This window comes from Capra hircus, chromosome 7, assembly GCF_001704415.2.
Source record: "Capra hircus breed San Clemente chromosome 7, ASM170441v1, whole genome shotgun sequence".
Classification (NCBI taxonomy): Eukaryota; Metazoa; Chordata; class Mammalia; order Artiodactyla; family Bovidae; genus Capra; species Capra hircus.
This window is the reverse complement of record NC_030814.1, coordinates 58,704,898-58,718,181: the sequence shown is the minus strand read 5'-3', so window position 1 is coordinate 58,718,181 and position 13,284 is coordinate 58,704,898. Positions and strand designations below refer to the sequence as shown.

Here is a 13,284-nt window from a genome sequence, read left to right as displayed (position 1 = left end):
ACGCTTAGCCAATGCCATAAAAGCATTGCCAGTCAACGCCTGCTCTGATTTCTCCGCCCGCGGCCGAGACGGAAAAGCTGGGGCCCGAAAGGAATTGTGGGCGGCCTCCTGAGGTGCATTGTGGGGAGGTTCCTGTAGCTTTGTGTTGTTACCGGATCCTCGGTCGTTGTTGGGGTTGAAAAACTGCGGACGAAATGCCGGAGCGAGATAGTAAGGCTCGGGTCATCTCTCCTTTTTTTCCCCGCGGGACTCGGGACATGTGGCGTGTTATTTTGGCCTCAGAATTTAAGCCGTATATGTGGGGGGTGGGGCGGAGTGGAGGCGGGCCGGGAGTGTGACGCTTGGACCCTGGCGAAGCACTTGGGCCCTGAACGAGGCCGGGAAATTCCAGATTGTCCCTAAATCTTGTTCTTGTCCCAGCCCACGACAGATAAGATTTATCTGTGAGTCTCCCCCAACCCCTATCACTTAATTTTCAGTTACGTCAGTTTATCTTTTGCGTAGTATCTTAGATGTCATGTTCAGGATTTCTTGGCTGATCCTCCAGCCTGGTTTTAGGGGTCCTGTCCTCTGCGCTCCCGTAGCTCCTTGTATTTTTTGCTTTAGCATTTTTTACATTGTATTGTCAGTGTCGCTGTTCTTGACTTTTTTCCCCACTAGATTGTGAGCAAGTTGACAGGAAAAGACATCTGTATTGTTCACTACTGAATCCCCAACTTTTGCACAGGGCCTGACTCTAAAGAGATTTATTAAATTAATATCAATTCTTTTTCTTAGGCGAACCATTCTCCAATCCCTTGGCTCCAGATGGCCACGATGTGGACGATCCTCACTCCTTCCACCAGTGAGTGTTTTGACGTAGAACCGTGAGAATGAGCTGGGGAATGAGCGAAGTGGTGGTGGTGACAGTGAAAGAATTCTGAATGTCTTGTCACTAAGAATGGTCAGAGAATCATACCACTTGCCCTATTATCTCTGTGAACTTTAACTGGGTCAGGCCAACTACATAAAAGTGTTAGAGGGGAAATAATGACAGAGTGAGTGCTAATTTTTTTAAATTCATGTTTAATTTTGCATTATTTAGGAATTAATTTTGTATAAAATTAAAACATCAGAATGAAGTCAGTGTTGTCTTTGATAACATTCCCAATTTCATTCCCTTTTTTAGAGGTAGCCATTTTACCTGTTTTACACATATCTTTTTTTGCTTCTCTTTTGAAATGCATTTATACACATGCATTTATATCTCAGTAAAATATTGCCTTGTGAGTTAAAATATTAAAATTAAGTGATGTTACATTGTGTGTATATAATTTTGCCATCTGATGATCTTCTCAATATCTTAGTCCTTATTTTCATGGCAGTGACAAGGACTTCTTTTTTTTTTTTAAGTTTGTCTTTTGTTAGTTTCATTTGCAGATCTCTGGTACAGAATATATATATAAATATAAGAGGGTAGAGGGAAAGTTTTTCTTGTCCTACTTGTTACCTACATACTTGTTGACGTCAAGTATACTAATAGCCAGTCCTACTTGGTTCTTGTTCTGCCTCAGCAGCAACAGAAACCAACCCTCACCCTTAGTGTGATACTCAGCTTCATCTTCCTCCCTGGCAAGATACCCTGCCTTCATCTTCCCTCACAGCCTGTCCTTTGGCTTTCTCTTAGCTCAAGCCTTGTCTCATCAATGTCCCTCCAGGAGTGAACGTGGATCCCCAGACTGTGGGGCAGGGAGAGGCGTGTGAGGTTCATGTAGTAAGTGTCCAGGTGGCTGGAGCTGGACTCTGCCACACAGTACACACAGAAGTGATTCCATCCCGGTGCCACCAGCTGTGATGGCTGTACATCCCCCACATAGGTTTCTAAAATGCTGGTGGATTAGGGCCAGGGCTCATACCCCAAAATGCCACCCTCAGAACTCTATAGTATGGGATAGCTATGTCCTAGTGACCCCAAGTGGAAATGTAGTCAGCCCCGAAGTAGGGATGCACACCTCTGCTGAAGGACTCCCTTCTTGACCAAACTCTAGTCAGGCTTCTGCAGGGCTTATGTTTTTTTCCAGGTCTCCTGAACCCAATTTTAACAAAGAATTCTGTTAGGGTATGGAGAATACCATCCATCCATCAATCAGTCAATGAGATCCAGTCACTCCTCTTGCTAATCTAATCAAATTCATCTTCCACTTTGATGTCTGAGTAATTTTCCATAAATTCCCTATTGTCTCTGTTGTATTCAGAGTTGAATTTTGATCCTTATCCCTTTTTGCAATAGTCTTAATTTGTATTTTGGTAGTGTTGAAGAGTCATTTTGGGGGAGACCTAGCAGGATTCTTTGCTACAGTGGGCTCAGCAGGCCAAGGAAGAGGCCTGCTCTGAAGAGAGTTTAAAGGAAACTTACTTGAGTTTGGTCACTGTATCAGTTAAAATTACATCTTATACCATCAGTGCTATGTTCTCCACATTTGGGAAATACTGTCACAGTTTATTTATTAATAGTCTCCAGTGAGAGTTTAGGTCCTTCCCAAGTTTTTATTATTTTTGAAACTGTAATTAGATCTCTTTCACAGGCCTTATACACATAATGCCAGTAATTGACCAGGTTAAATACAGTTGAATGGAGTTGCTCCATCATAGGATATTACACATTTAAATTTTAAGAAAGATACTGGCAAATCATCCTCCTAGTTATCAGTGCTGATTTACGTTCGTGTCAGTGATAAGAGAATATCCACTTCCCAAATTCTCACTCATTCTTGATTTATCAAACTTTTAAATCATTAGCACTGATGCATTAAAAAAGGCATGTCTTTGTTTTAATTTGTATTTCCCTGATTTCTAGTAAAGTGAACCATATTTTTTACATATTCCTTTTCCAATTCTCATCGGGTACTAATTTGTAAAAATTTTTGCCCTTTAGATCAAAACTCACTAATGAAGACTTCAGGAAACTTCTCATGACCCCAAGGGCTGCACCTACCTCTGCACCACCCTCTAAGTCACGTCACCATGAGTAAGTTCTGGGTTGATCTAATCTGTGTTCTAACTATTTCCTATGGAAAATTTATTGAACTAGATGTCTTAGGAACTTGAAAGCACCCCCTCCCCGTTTTTTTTTTAAGTCCATGGTTTTGATTCTCTCCCTCTTGAGATTGAAGCTCCAGGAAAGACTGGGATGCTCTAGGGATCTCAGTTTTTCTCAGAGTATGTTCCACAGACCATTTGTTGGACCAACTAGAGTTGCTCCTGGTGCTTAAATAAGATTTCTGGATCCATTCCAGCCCCACAGACTCAGATTCTAGGGCAGATGTTTGGGTATATATAATTTTAGTAGTCCTTCAGATGTTTGTGATGCTTTCTAAAATTTGAGGACGACTCACCTACAAATATTGACCTGGATCTCTGCCTGATTAAAACTGACAGTTTTTGCTTTGGTCAGTATTCTAGGCTTTCCTTTAATTCTCAAGGGCACTTCTTGGGGTTTCTGGTGCTGTGGCAATATTTTGCTATCCATGAATTTCTTTTTTTGCTAGGATGCCAAGAGAGTACAATGAGGATGAAGATCCAGCTGCACGAAGGAGAAAAAAGAAAAGGTAAAGGAAGGTGGAGGAGTATTGGGTTTTGTGGTGGATGGTGTTTGGGGGTAAGGAATAGGGGCTAGTTAGGAGCCAAGAGATTGAGGTTTTCCTTTCGTGTCTTGAGGTTCTGTGCTTTCATAGTGGAGAGGAATGATACTTAGAATGGCAGTTTATTTGGCAGTTTAGGGCTTTGGAGCCACCTTGCGGTGTTTTAATCTCATCTTTACCAGTTTCTTGCTGGATATTCTTGGGCATTTTGCTCAACGTCTCTAATCTTCAATATTCTCATGGGTAGAATCAAGATAGTGATAATAATTTTTATTAGGTTGTCATGAGGATCAACTGTGACAGTCCATGTAAACACTTAGTACCAGTTCCTGGCATATAGTAACCATCCAGTCAATCTTGGTTGCCACTGTCATCATTGTTATTGCTATTTTTTATATACCAAGCTTCCTGGATCTCGAACTTTACTTTTTCCTCTCTTCTTGAGGAGGACTGGCAAGAAATGACCTATTTTCAGGTGAAATTTGGAAGGTGATAAAAATTCAGGTGACTTTCTGGTTACCATATGGAAAAGTCATACCTGTAGAGACTCAGTGATATAGAGCTGGGTGATAGTGAAGGATTCTGAAGTGACTGATGGAGTATACTGAGGTGGCTTTAGAACAGCATATCTGTGAGCTGGAAGAAGCTGTAGCTCTAATTTTGAGGACTGCCAAGAGGTGGCCAGGAACTTCCCTGGTGGTCCAGTGGCTAAGACTTTGCCCTCCCAATGCAGGGGGCCTGGGTTCAATCCCTGGTCAGGGAACTAGATGCCATATGCCCAAGCAAAGATCGAAGATACCTTGTGTCACAATAAGACCTAGTGGAGACAAATACTGAAAACAAAAAGAGGTGACCAGCAGTTCTGTCAGGACATATATGAGCTTTCAGCATAGAGAGTTGGATGAAGGTATAAAGAAACAGGCAGAAACAGGCTGAGGCTCACACATTTGCCTTTCCCTGGTCACAGTTATTATGCCAAGCTTCGCCAACAAGAAATTGAGAGAGAGAGAGAACTAGCAGAGAAGTACCGGGACCGTGCCAAGGAACGGCGGGATGGTGTGAACAAAGATTATGAGGAAACGGAACTGATAAGCACCACGGCTAACTACAGGGCTGTGGGCCCCACTGCTGAGGCGTGAGTACTGAGCGGGCCAGGGCATGATTCTCAGCATTGCAGAGTCATACAGTGGCAGTATGAATTCTTCACATTTTCCTTGCTCTGGAAAGTCTTTTCCTCATACCAAGCCATTTCAAGAGGCGCTTCCCGCCCACAAAGGATGGTTTTTTTTTTTTTTCTAGGCTTCATTTTTCAATTTATTTATTCAAAGGCTAGTTCTTATGTGGTCTATTTCATTCTCCAGGGACAAATCAGCTGCAGAGAAAAGAAGACAGTTGATCCAGGAGTCTAAATTCTTGGGTGGTGACATGGAACACACCCATTTGGTGAAAGGCTTGGATTTTGCTCTGCTTCAAAAGGTGAGCCTTCATTGGTAGGTGGAGAGTAATACTGCCATGCTGAATGCTTGTTTAAGGGCCTTTTTGGGTGACGAGGGAGACTGCCCTTAGTTCAAACCGTCTAAAAGGTCTAATGGTGACCCTTCTGTAGGACCAGTTGCATTTGTCTGCAGGTCTCAGCCTCAGTTTTATCTTCTTGGGGAAGCAAACCTTCCCTTATCACCTAGGTATGGTGGTCTCCCCCTTCCTCACCCCCTACTACTTGCACACTTGCATAGCTCTTCTGTTTTATTTATAGCAGTTATCACATTTTGTTGTTTAATTGTTTAATTTGTCTGCATTTCTTTTTATAAGCCCCATTAAAGCAAGGACTATATTATTTTCTTTAGTATTGAATTCTTATTTCCTGGCACAGTGTGGCATAATGGTATTCAGTAAAGATATGTAAAGTGAATAAATGGATAAACCTTAAGTGCTTTCCTGTCAGGTACGAGCTGAAATTGCCAGCAAAGAGAAAGAGGAGGAGGAAATGATGGAAAAGCCCCAGAAGGAAACTAAGTAAGTAAACATCAGGGAGAGCTTGAGAGTTTAGAAAGGTGGGGCCAAACATAGGAACACATTTAGCAAGAATGTTCTTTCTGTCTTTTCAGGAAAGATGAGGATCCTGAAAATAAAATTGAATTCAAAACACGTTTGGGTGAGTACAGAATTTCTGCACTAGTGCCTCTGCATTCCAGATGACTTGTGGGGAATTTACTGCTCTGGGCAGGATAAGCTTCCCCTCTCCTTCAACCAACTCTTATCTCTTTTTGTCCCCAAACCAAGTAGCTCCCACATACTACTACTCTTAATAGAACTCAGATGTGGACTTACTCATTTAATATATATTACTAATGTCCCCAGTAGTTATTTCATATATATTACTAACGTCCCTGGGCTTCCCAGGTGGCGCTGGTGATAAAGAACCTTCCTGCCAATGCAGGAGATCCAGGAAATGCAGTTTCCATCCCTGGGTCGGGAAGATCCCCAGAGGAGGGTGTGGTAACCCACTCCAGTATTCTTGCCTGGGAAATCCCATGGACAGAGGAGCCTGGCAGGCTACCGTCCATAGTATGGGTCGCAAAGAGTCGGATACGACTGAAGCAACTTAGCACACTCACACGCACTAATGTCCCTTCAGTTAGGCTGGACTCTCTCAGATTTGGGCTTATCCATTAAGGGAGGTAGCATGGTTGGTGATTAAAAACTCAGAATTTGGAAACCTGCATTTGAATCCTGTGGTGAAATCATGCAAGGCATGTGATTTGGGGTGCAACCAACACAGTTTCTCAGCTCCTGCTTGTCCACTTGCAAAATGGCGTTAATATACCTCATGAGATTATTGGGACAAAGAGAAATAATATGTGTAACATGCCTATCACATTGGGCATGTAGTAGTGCTATTTTTCCCCATCTTCAGATCTTCATCAGTATTAGTGTAAACTTCATCCTTCTTCCTCACAGGGCCTAATACAGTGCTAGGCACACAGTATTCAGAAGGCAGTGTAAGAAGGGTGGATAAGAGCTCAGACTTTGGAGTTAAATGGCCAGGGTCCCATTCTTTGTTCTGTCTCTTAGTAGCTCTAGGAGTGCAGTAGTCAGATGACTTAAGTGGTAGTAAATCACCTAACTCTCAGACTTGGTATTCTTACAAGCTAAAAGTAAACTGCAGCTGTTGTTGTAGAAGGTTCTTATTGGCTACTTGCTGCTGTTTCTCTTTTTGTAGGCCGAAATGTTTACCGCATGCTCTTCAAGAGCAAAGCATATGAGCGGAATGAGCTGTTTCTTCCAGGCCGCATGGCCTATGTGGTAGACCTGGATGATGAGTACGCCGACACAGACATCCCCACTACTCTTATCCGCAGCAAAGCTGATTGCCCCACCATGGAGGTGAGTGACCCAAGTCCCAAGAGCTTGCCGCATGAGCCTCAAACCTGGTAATCAGCCTTGATGTTGCCCTGAGCCTCATCTACCACATTTAACCAAGTCCTGTCCACATTTTAACCTCCCGAATCTCCGTTGAATTCATTGACTTTTCTGTCTCCGCCAGTAACACAGTAACATTCCATTCTTAGCCATCATCTCTTGCTGAAACTATTAAAAGAGGTTCCTAATTAGTCTTCACACTTCCACTCTGTTTCCCTTTCAGTATTATGTTTACCTTTATTATTATTGAGATATAATTTACATACCATACGATTCATCCCTTTAAATTGTACAATTCAGTGGCTTTTAGTATATTCATAGAATATACTGTGAATGTGTAACTGGCATCAAAATCAATTTTAAAACATTGTCATAAAAAAAAAAAACCACAAAACATTTTTATCACCCTCAAAAAGAAACCCTGTACTATATGGCCATTGCCACTTCCCATGTCTTTCCATCCTCTTTTCCATTATTTTTATACATGACTAGAGTGATGATTCCACAACATGAATTTTGTTTCATCACGGTTTAGAAGCTTTTGATGATTTCTTACTGTTAGGATAAAAAGCAAAGTCTTTATCATGGCCTGTGAGGCCCTGTAACTGGCCTTTGCAGTCTGTTTTTACCTCACGTTCTTGTTTGTTCTCCAGTCATCCTGGCTTTCTTGAATGTACTAAATTCACATTTGACCCAGGCCTTTGTATGCTGTTTCATCTGTCCAGAATGTCCTTTTACAACACCTCCTCTACCTGTCTTCACCTAGTTAATTTTCACCCATCCTTCAGTTTGTTAAAGTAAATGAATGAATAAATGAGGAGAGTCTTGCTCAGTGGGATAACATTCTTCTTGGATTTTTCAGGCCCAGACCACACTGACTACAAATGACATTGTCATCAGCAAGCTCACCCAGATCCTTTCCTACCTGAGGCAGGGTACCCGCAACAAGAAGCTCAAAAAGAAAGATAAAGGTAACCGGGAGGGTTAGGGAGAGAAACCTTACCCTTTGAGGGGCTTTTGAGGATGGAACCAAGGTCTCCTAGAGCCTTCTGTTCTAGAGCATTGGGAGGCTCCTGGAGACCTGAGAAATATGGGAGCAGTGAAGCATTAGGAGGGGGATAGTTACATCTAGGTTCTGTCTGCTTGACCCACCTAGGAAGCAGTGGTCAGTTTTGAGGCATGGGGAGGGGAAGTAGGGATAGCTTTTGTTGTCCCATCTTTTAAAAAGAAGATGTATAAAAGGGTATTAAGAGCTAGGGAGCATGGTGACGCTGGGTGGAAATTAACTTAGGAGTGTTCTCCTTACTCTGTTTATGTTACAGGGAAAATGGAAGAGAAGAAACCCCCGGAAGCCGACATGAAGTATGTATCCTAGCCCCTGACTCCTGATCTGAGGGAAGAAGGTCTTCTGGGTTTCCTGTCTTTGGCATTTGGGGGACGCCTTGGTGTGAGAATCTGGAAAAATGGTTGGGGGAGATAGAAATATGTGTGACTTTGTCAGCCTGGGATCTCTGTTTTCCTAGTATATTTGAAGATATTGGGGATTATGTGCCCTCCACAACCAAGACTCCTCGAGACAAGGAGCGGGAGAGATACCGGGAACGGGAGCGTGATCGGGAGAGAGACAGAGACCGTGACAGAGAGCGGGAGCGAGAGCGAGAGCGGGACCGGGACCGAGAGCGGGACCGAGAGCGAGAAGAAGAGAAGAAGAGGCACAGCTACTTTGAGAAGCCAAAAGTGGATGATGAGGTGAGTGGGAGTCCCGGGCACCAGATGGAGGGGCTGCCTATCTTTGTGGCTGCCCAACCAGGTATAGAACCCGCATGAGTTATATAGGTGCCTCATGGCTCCATAGTAGCAACTGGGCCAACTAATCTGTCCTGGAAATGTGGGCAAGGGGTGGGGTAGCAAATTGTTTCAAACTTGGGGGAGAGATGAGTGGGCATCCTTTTTGGTGACACTCACTTCAGTTTCTGTTTTCTTTCCAGCCCATGGATGTTGACAAAGGTGAGTTGTACCTGTGGCATCTTGCATTGGCTCTGGCAGTGCTGCTTTGTTCTGGACTGAGAGTCTGACTCAGATTTCAGAGCTGCCAAGCGTGGGACTGGGGAACTTCCTATTCTGGGTTCTCGAAAGATCCATGCCTTGCTTTATGGGGTAGATAGAAGATAAGTGTGGAATTCAGTCTTTCTGCACAATAGTAGGCCATATTTGTTTTTTTTTTTTTTTTAATTTTTATTTTTACTTTATTTTACTTTACAATACTGTATTGGTTTTGCCATACATTGACAGGAATCCACCACGGGTGTACATGTGTTCCCAAACATGAACCCCCCTCCCACCTCCCTACCCATAACATCTCTCTGGGTCATCAGTGTGCACCAGCCCCAAGCATGCTGTATCCTGCGTCGGACATAGACTGGCGATTCAATTCTTACATGATAGTATACATGTTACAATGCCATTCTCCCAAATCATCCCAGCCTCTCCCTCTCCCTCTGAGTCCGGCCATGTTTGTTTGATGTAATTCTCCCAGCTCTGGGGTTCTGAGGATGTGAGGCAGGTTGAGCGAAGGATATTCTGGGCACACGACTGCATCTCAAGCAGAGTAGCTCGTTTTGAGTTGAAATTTGATTAACACTTCTTTAGTTGAAAAAGAATTCTGTTGCTTAAAAAAATGTTCTTACAAAAAGCACAGGTGGGAAGTGTGTTGTAGGGAAGAGGTTGTAAATTCCTTATTTAAAAGTCTGAACAGAGTTCTCTTTTGCACAGGACCCGGATCTGCCAAGGAGTTGATCAAGTCCATCAATGAAAAGTTTGCTGGATCTGCTGGCTGGGAAGGCACGGAATCATATCCTTTATTTCAATGTTTTCATGGGTTCTAGCAGACTGTTCTCTTTTCATTCCAACTCCACCTGCTTCCCCTTAACCACCACCCCTTCCCCCCAACCCTCACATGTCTTGCTCTTATCCTTTCGTGCTGGATTTTGACAAGGATGAAGTCATGTATTTCCCCTTTTTCAAAGGACCCATTCACGTTCTAGCCCTCTTCTTAAGAGTTTTCATGTTGGGGCTTCTAGCCCTTGGCCCTTCCTGCTTGAAGTTTTTCTGCTGTTGGTAGAATTATTTTCTTTAATGTAGCATATGCTGAAGAAGCCAGAGGACAAGAAGCAGCTGGGAGATTTCTTTGGCATGTCCAATAGCTATGCTGAGTGCTATCCAGCCACGTACGTGAGAATTTTTCTTTTTTTTTTTTTTTTTTAATAATAATCGTCACATAGCTGTTTATTTATTTTTAATTAATTTTATTTTTGGCTATGCTGGGTCTTTTTGCTGTGTGTGGGTCTTTTCTAGTTGTGACGAGCGGGGGCTACTCTCTAGTTGCAGTAGCTTTTCCTGTTGTGGAGCTCAGGTTCAATAGTTGGGACACGCAAACTTAGTTGCCCACCTGCATGCGGAATCTTTCCAGATCAGGGATTGAACTTGTTCCCCTGCACTGGTGGGTGGATTGCTAAGCAGTGGACTACCAGGGCGGTCCCGAGACTCTATTGAAGAAGGCGGACTGGGATGATCGGAGAACAAGTTTGGGGGTAGTAGCAGTGATGTGGAAATTTGACTTCCTGGAACCCAGGGGTACTTCTTACTAGATAAAGTATTCTGTTAGGCTCTGTGTGGGAGGCCTAGGAGGGATGGCTATTCCTAGGCATATAGTCTCTTAGTAGGTAGGTTTCTGAATGAAGCATAGGAGTCTGGAAATCCACCATCTCTTTTAAACTGTTGCTTCTTTTTAGGATGGATGACATGGCTGTGGACAGTGATGAGGAGGTGGATTATAGCAAAATGGACCAGGTGTGGAGCTGGAAGAATGGGTGGGGGCAGTTACTGTTTAACACATATCCCATTTCCTCCTCCCAAAAGATCTGTCATTTCCTGAGGCTCATCTTCCGTTAGCTGGAGTAGTAGGAGCAGTGGCATTGTGGGTCTTGGGCAGCTTAAGTGTTTTAAAGCGTCACGACAAAGTCAAATGAGATAGGGCCAAGAATATGTTTCTGTTTTATTTTCTATAAAGTGCCAGGCTTTGAATTCCATCTTGGGCAGTAAGCAGGCCTTTAGTGCACATGTAGAAAAGGGCAGAAGGAATTTCAGTTTTTAGAAAATAACTGGCAGTGGGAGGTGGGAGGGGGATTCAGGATTGGGAGCTTGTATACACCCTTGGTGGATTCATGTCAATGTATGGCAAAACCAATACAGTATTGTAAAGTAAAATAAAGTAAAAATAGAATTTTTTTTTAAAAAAAGAAAATAACTGGCAGGAGAAAAAGGAAAATAACTTGAGTTTTATTATAGCCAGGATTGATATTTCCTCTAAGCCTTAAACAAATACCAATAAGGGTGAAGCAGTGTCATCTTTTTCCTTGTTCTCTCTGTACTTTTGTGCTTAACAGCATGGTTTAATTCTGTTTTGGAGCCTTGCTTAACCCTGGCTCTGCTAGGTATTAGTGTTGTGACCATGTCAAATTATGTTACTGCTTATTCTTCAGTTTCCTCTGGAGAGAACTCTTAAGTTCTCTCAGAACAGTTTCTGAGAGAATTAAACAAGGTACATGTTAAATGTGCAGAATAATGCCTGGCCCATAGGAGTGAGTGAAGTGAAAGTCGCTCAGTTGTGCGACTCTTTGCGACCTCATGGACTATACAGTCCATGGAATTCTCCAGGCTGGAATACTAGAGTAGGCAGCCTTTCTGTTCTGCATTGGATCTTCCCAACGCATAGTAAGTACATAGTAAACACTTATTATTAAGGTAGGATTTATTAATGATAAAACCTGGGATTATAGGAGAGCCTGGCTTTAATGAAGGGCTAAAATTTGATTTCCACTGACAACTCTTCCTTCCCTGCCCCCCCATTCTGTCCTGCAACAGGGTAACAAGAAAGGTCCTTTAGGCCGCTGGGACTTTGACACCCAGGAGGAATATAGCGAGTATATGAACAACAAGGAGGCTTTGCCCAAGTGAGTCTTGGTACTAAATATAGCCAAGAGTGAGGAGAGGGATGGGGGTTGGTGTAGAGGGTGTAGTCTGGCTGAAACATTACAAAATCAGTTCTCTGCTCATAGGTCCTCGGGAATACCTTGCTACTGCTCTGTAACCTCTGATGCCTCCTTCCCTCAACTCCCCTTTTTTCCCTTCAGAGCTGCATTCCAGTATGGCATCAAGATGTCTGAAGGGCGGAAAACCAGGCGCTTCAAGGAAACCAATGACAAAGCAGAGCTTGATCGCCAGTGGAAAAAGATTAGTGCAGTGAGTGGGACTGGTTCTGGGTAGGAGGGCCTGAGCTGGGAAGACATACTTGCCCACAGATTCAGGAACCAGGCAAGGGGTTGGAGAGCCATGGAAGTAGGAGAGAGGTCAGCTTTGGGTTTCAGGTGAGCTTAGAATGGCAGTCTATCAACTATTACTGTTGTTCTTGCAGATCATTGAGAAGAGGAAGAAGATGGAAGCTGATGGGTGAGCAGCATTATTTTTCCTCTGTGGGACTGGTGAGAATTGCTTAGTATATTGATCTTATGTTCATTTCTCCTTTTATTGCAGAGTTGAAGTGAAAAGACCAAAATACTAAAATCTCTGGTTCCAACTCCATGAATAATCTCCACAAGGATTTACTCCCCGCTGCTTGCTTTATACAATTCCAAAAAAAAGTTGAAAGATTTTTTTTGTGTGAATGTGTATAAATTTTATTGTATAATGTTTTGATCCCATTAAAGTTGGTTAACCTGCTGTCTTACCTTATATATGTTGAGGGCCCAGGTACACCAAGAAGTCTGCTAATCCCACTGATTGTATAAAAATCACATGGAAAAAGTCAGCTCAGTCCTTTGCTGAGCTGTGCTTCTGTTAATAGATTCCTAAGCAATATATATAGTAGCCAGGATACCCAGTGGAGAAGGGACGATTGACCCTCACTGATAAGCACAGAAAAACAAAGATGATTGGTCTTAAATAGCAGACTCATCTGGGGACCTAGTCTTAGGGTAGAGGTTCTCTGGGACTTAGGGTTAGCCCAGTGAGCTGCCAGTCTGATCCCAAGGTTGTGCATGACTGGGTTCTAGGTGAAGGCACCTGATGAGAAACACTCCTGGGAACAAAAAACCTTTCACAGATTTATGCCTTGCTGGGATCTTCAGTAATTCCAAGCAGAAATCACTGCTTATTGGGTTGGAGGGGAAGTGAGGAATCCCTCACT

The 13,284-nt window shown here is 43.1% G+C and overlaps 1 protein-coding gene across 1 annotated transcript; it reads left to right on the top strand.

Annotated features, from left to right (window-relative positions):
• Positions 73-12,818, top strand: IK (IK cytokine, down-regulator of HLA II). The gene is made up of 20 exons (XM_005683045.2): positions 73-210; positions 778-844; positions 2,915-3,007; positions 3,528-3,587; positions 4,588-4,755; positions 4,982-5,096; positions 5,563-5,633; positions 5,726-5,772; positions 6,841-7,004; positions 7,903-8,011; positions 8,363-8,402; positions 8,564-8,789; positions 9,029-9,047; positions 9,813-9,891; positions 10,187-10,267; positions 10,832-10,889; positions 11,964-12,052; positions 12,233-12,341; positions 12,514-12,548; positions 12,633-12,818. The coding sequence occupies exons 1-20, from the start codon at positions 195-197 to the stop codon at positions 12,658-12,660; spliced, it is 1,674 nt and encodes a 557-aa protein (XP_005683102.1). The 5' UTR covers positions 73-194; the 3' UTR covers positions 12,661-12,818.

What these genes read in the sequence shown, in the direction of transcription:
- IK (XM_005683045.2), top strand. An exon ending in GATCCTCACTCCTTCCACCA is followed by an intron (nt 845 to 2,914) that starts GTGAGTGTTTTG and finishes TTTGCCCTTTAG; the next exon opens with ATCAAAACTCACTAATGAAG. An exon ending in GGCTGGGAAGGCACGGAATC is followed by an intron (nt 9,892 to 10,186) that starts ATATCCTTTATT and finishes AATGTAGCATAT; the next exon opens with GCTGAAGAAGCCAGAGGACA.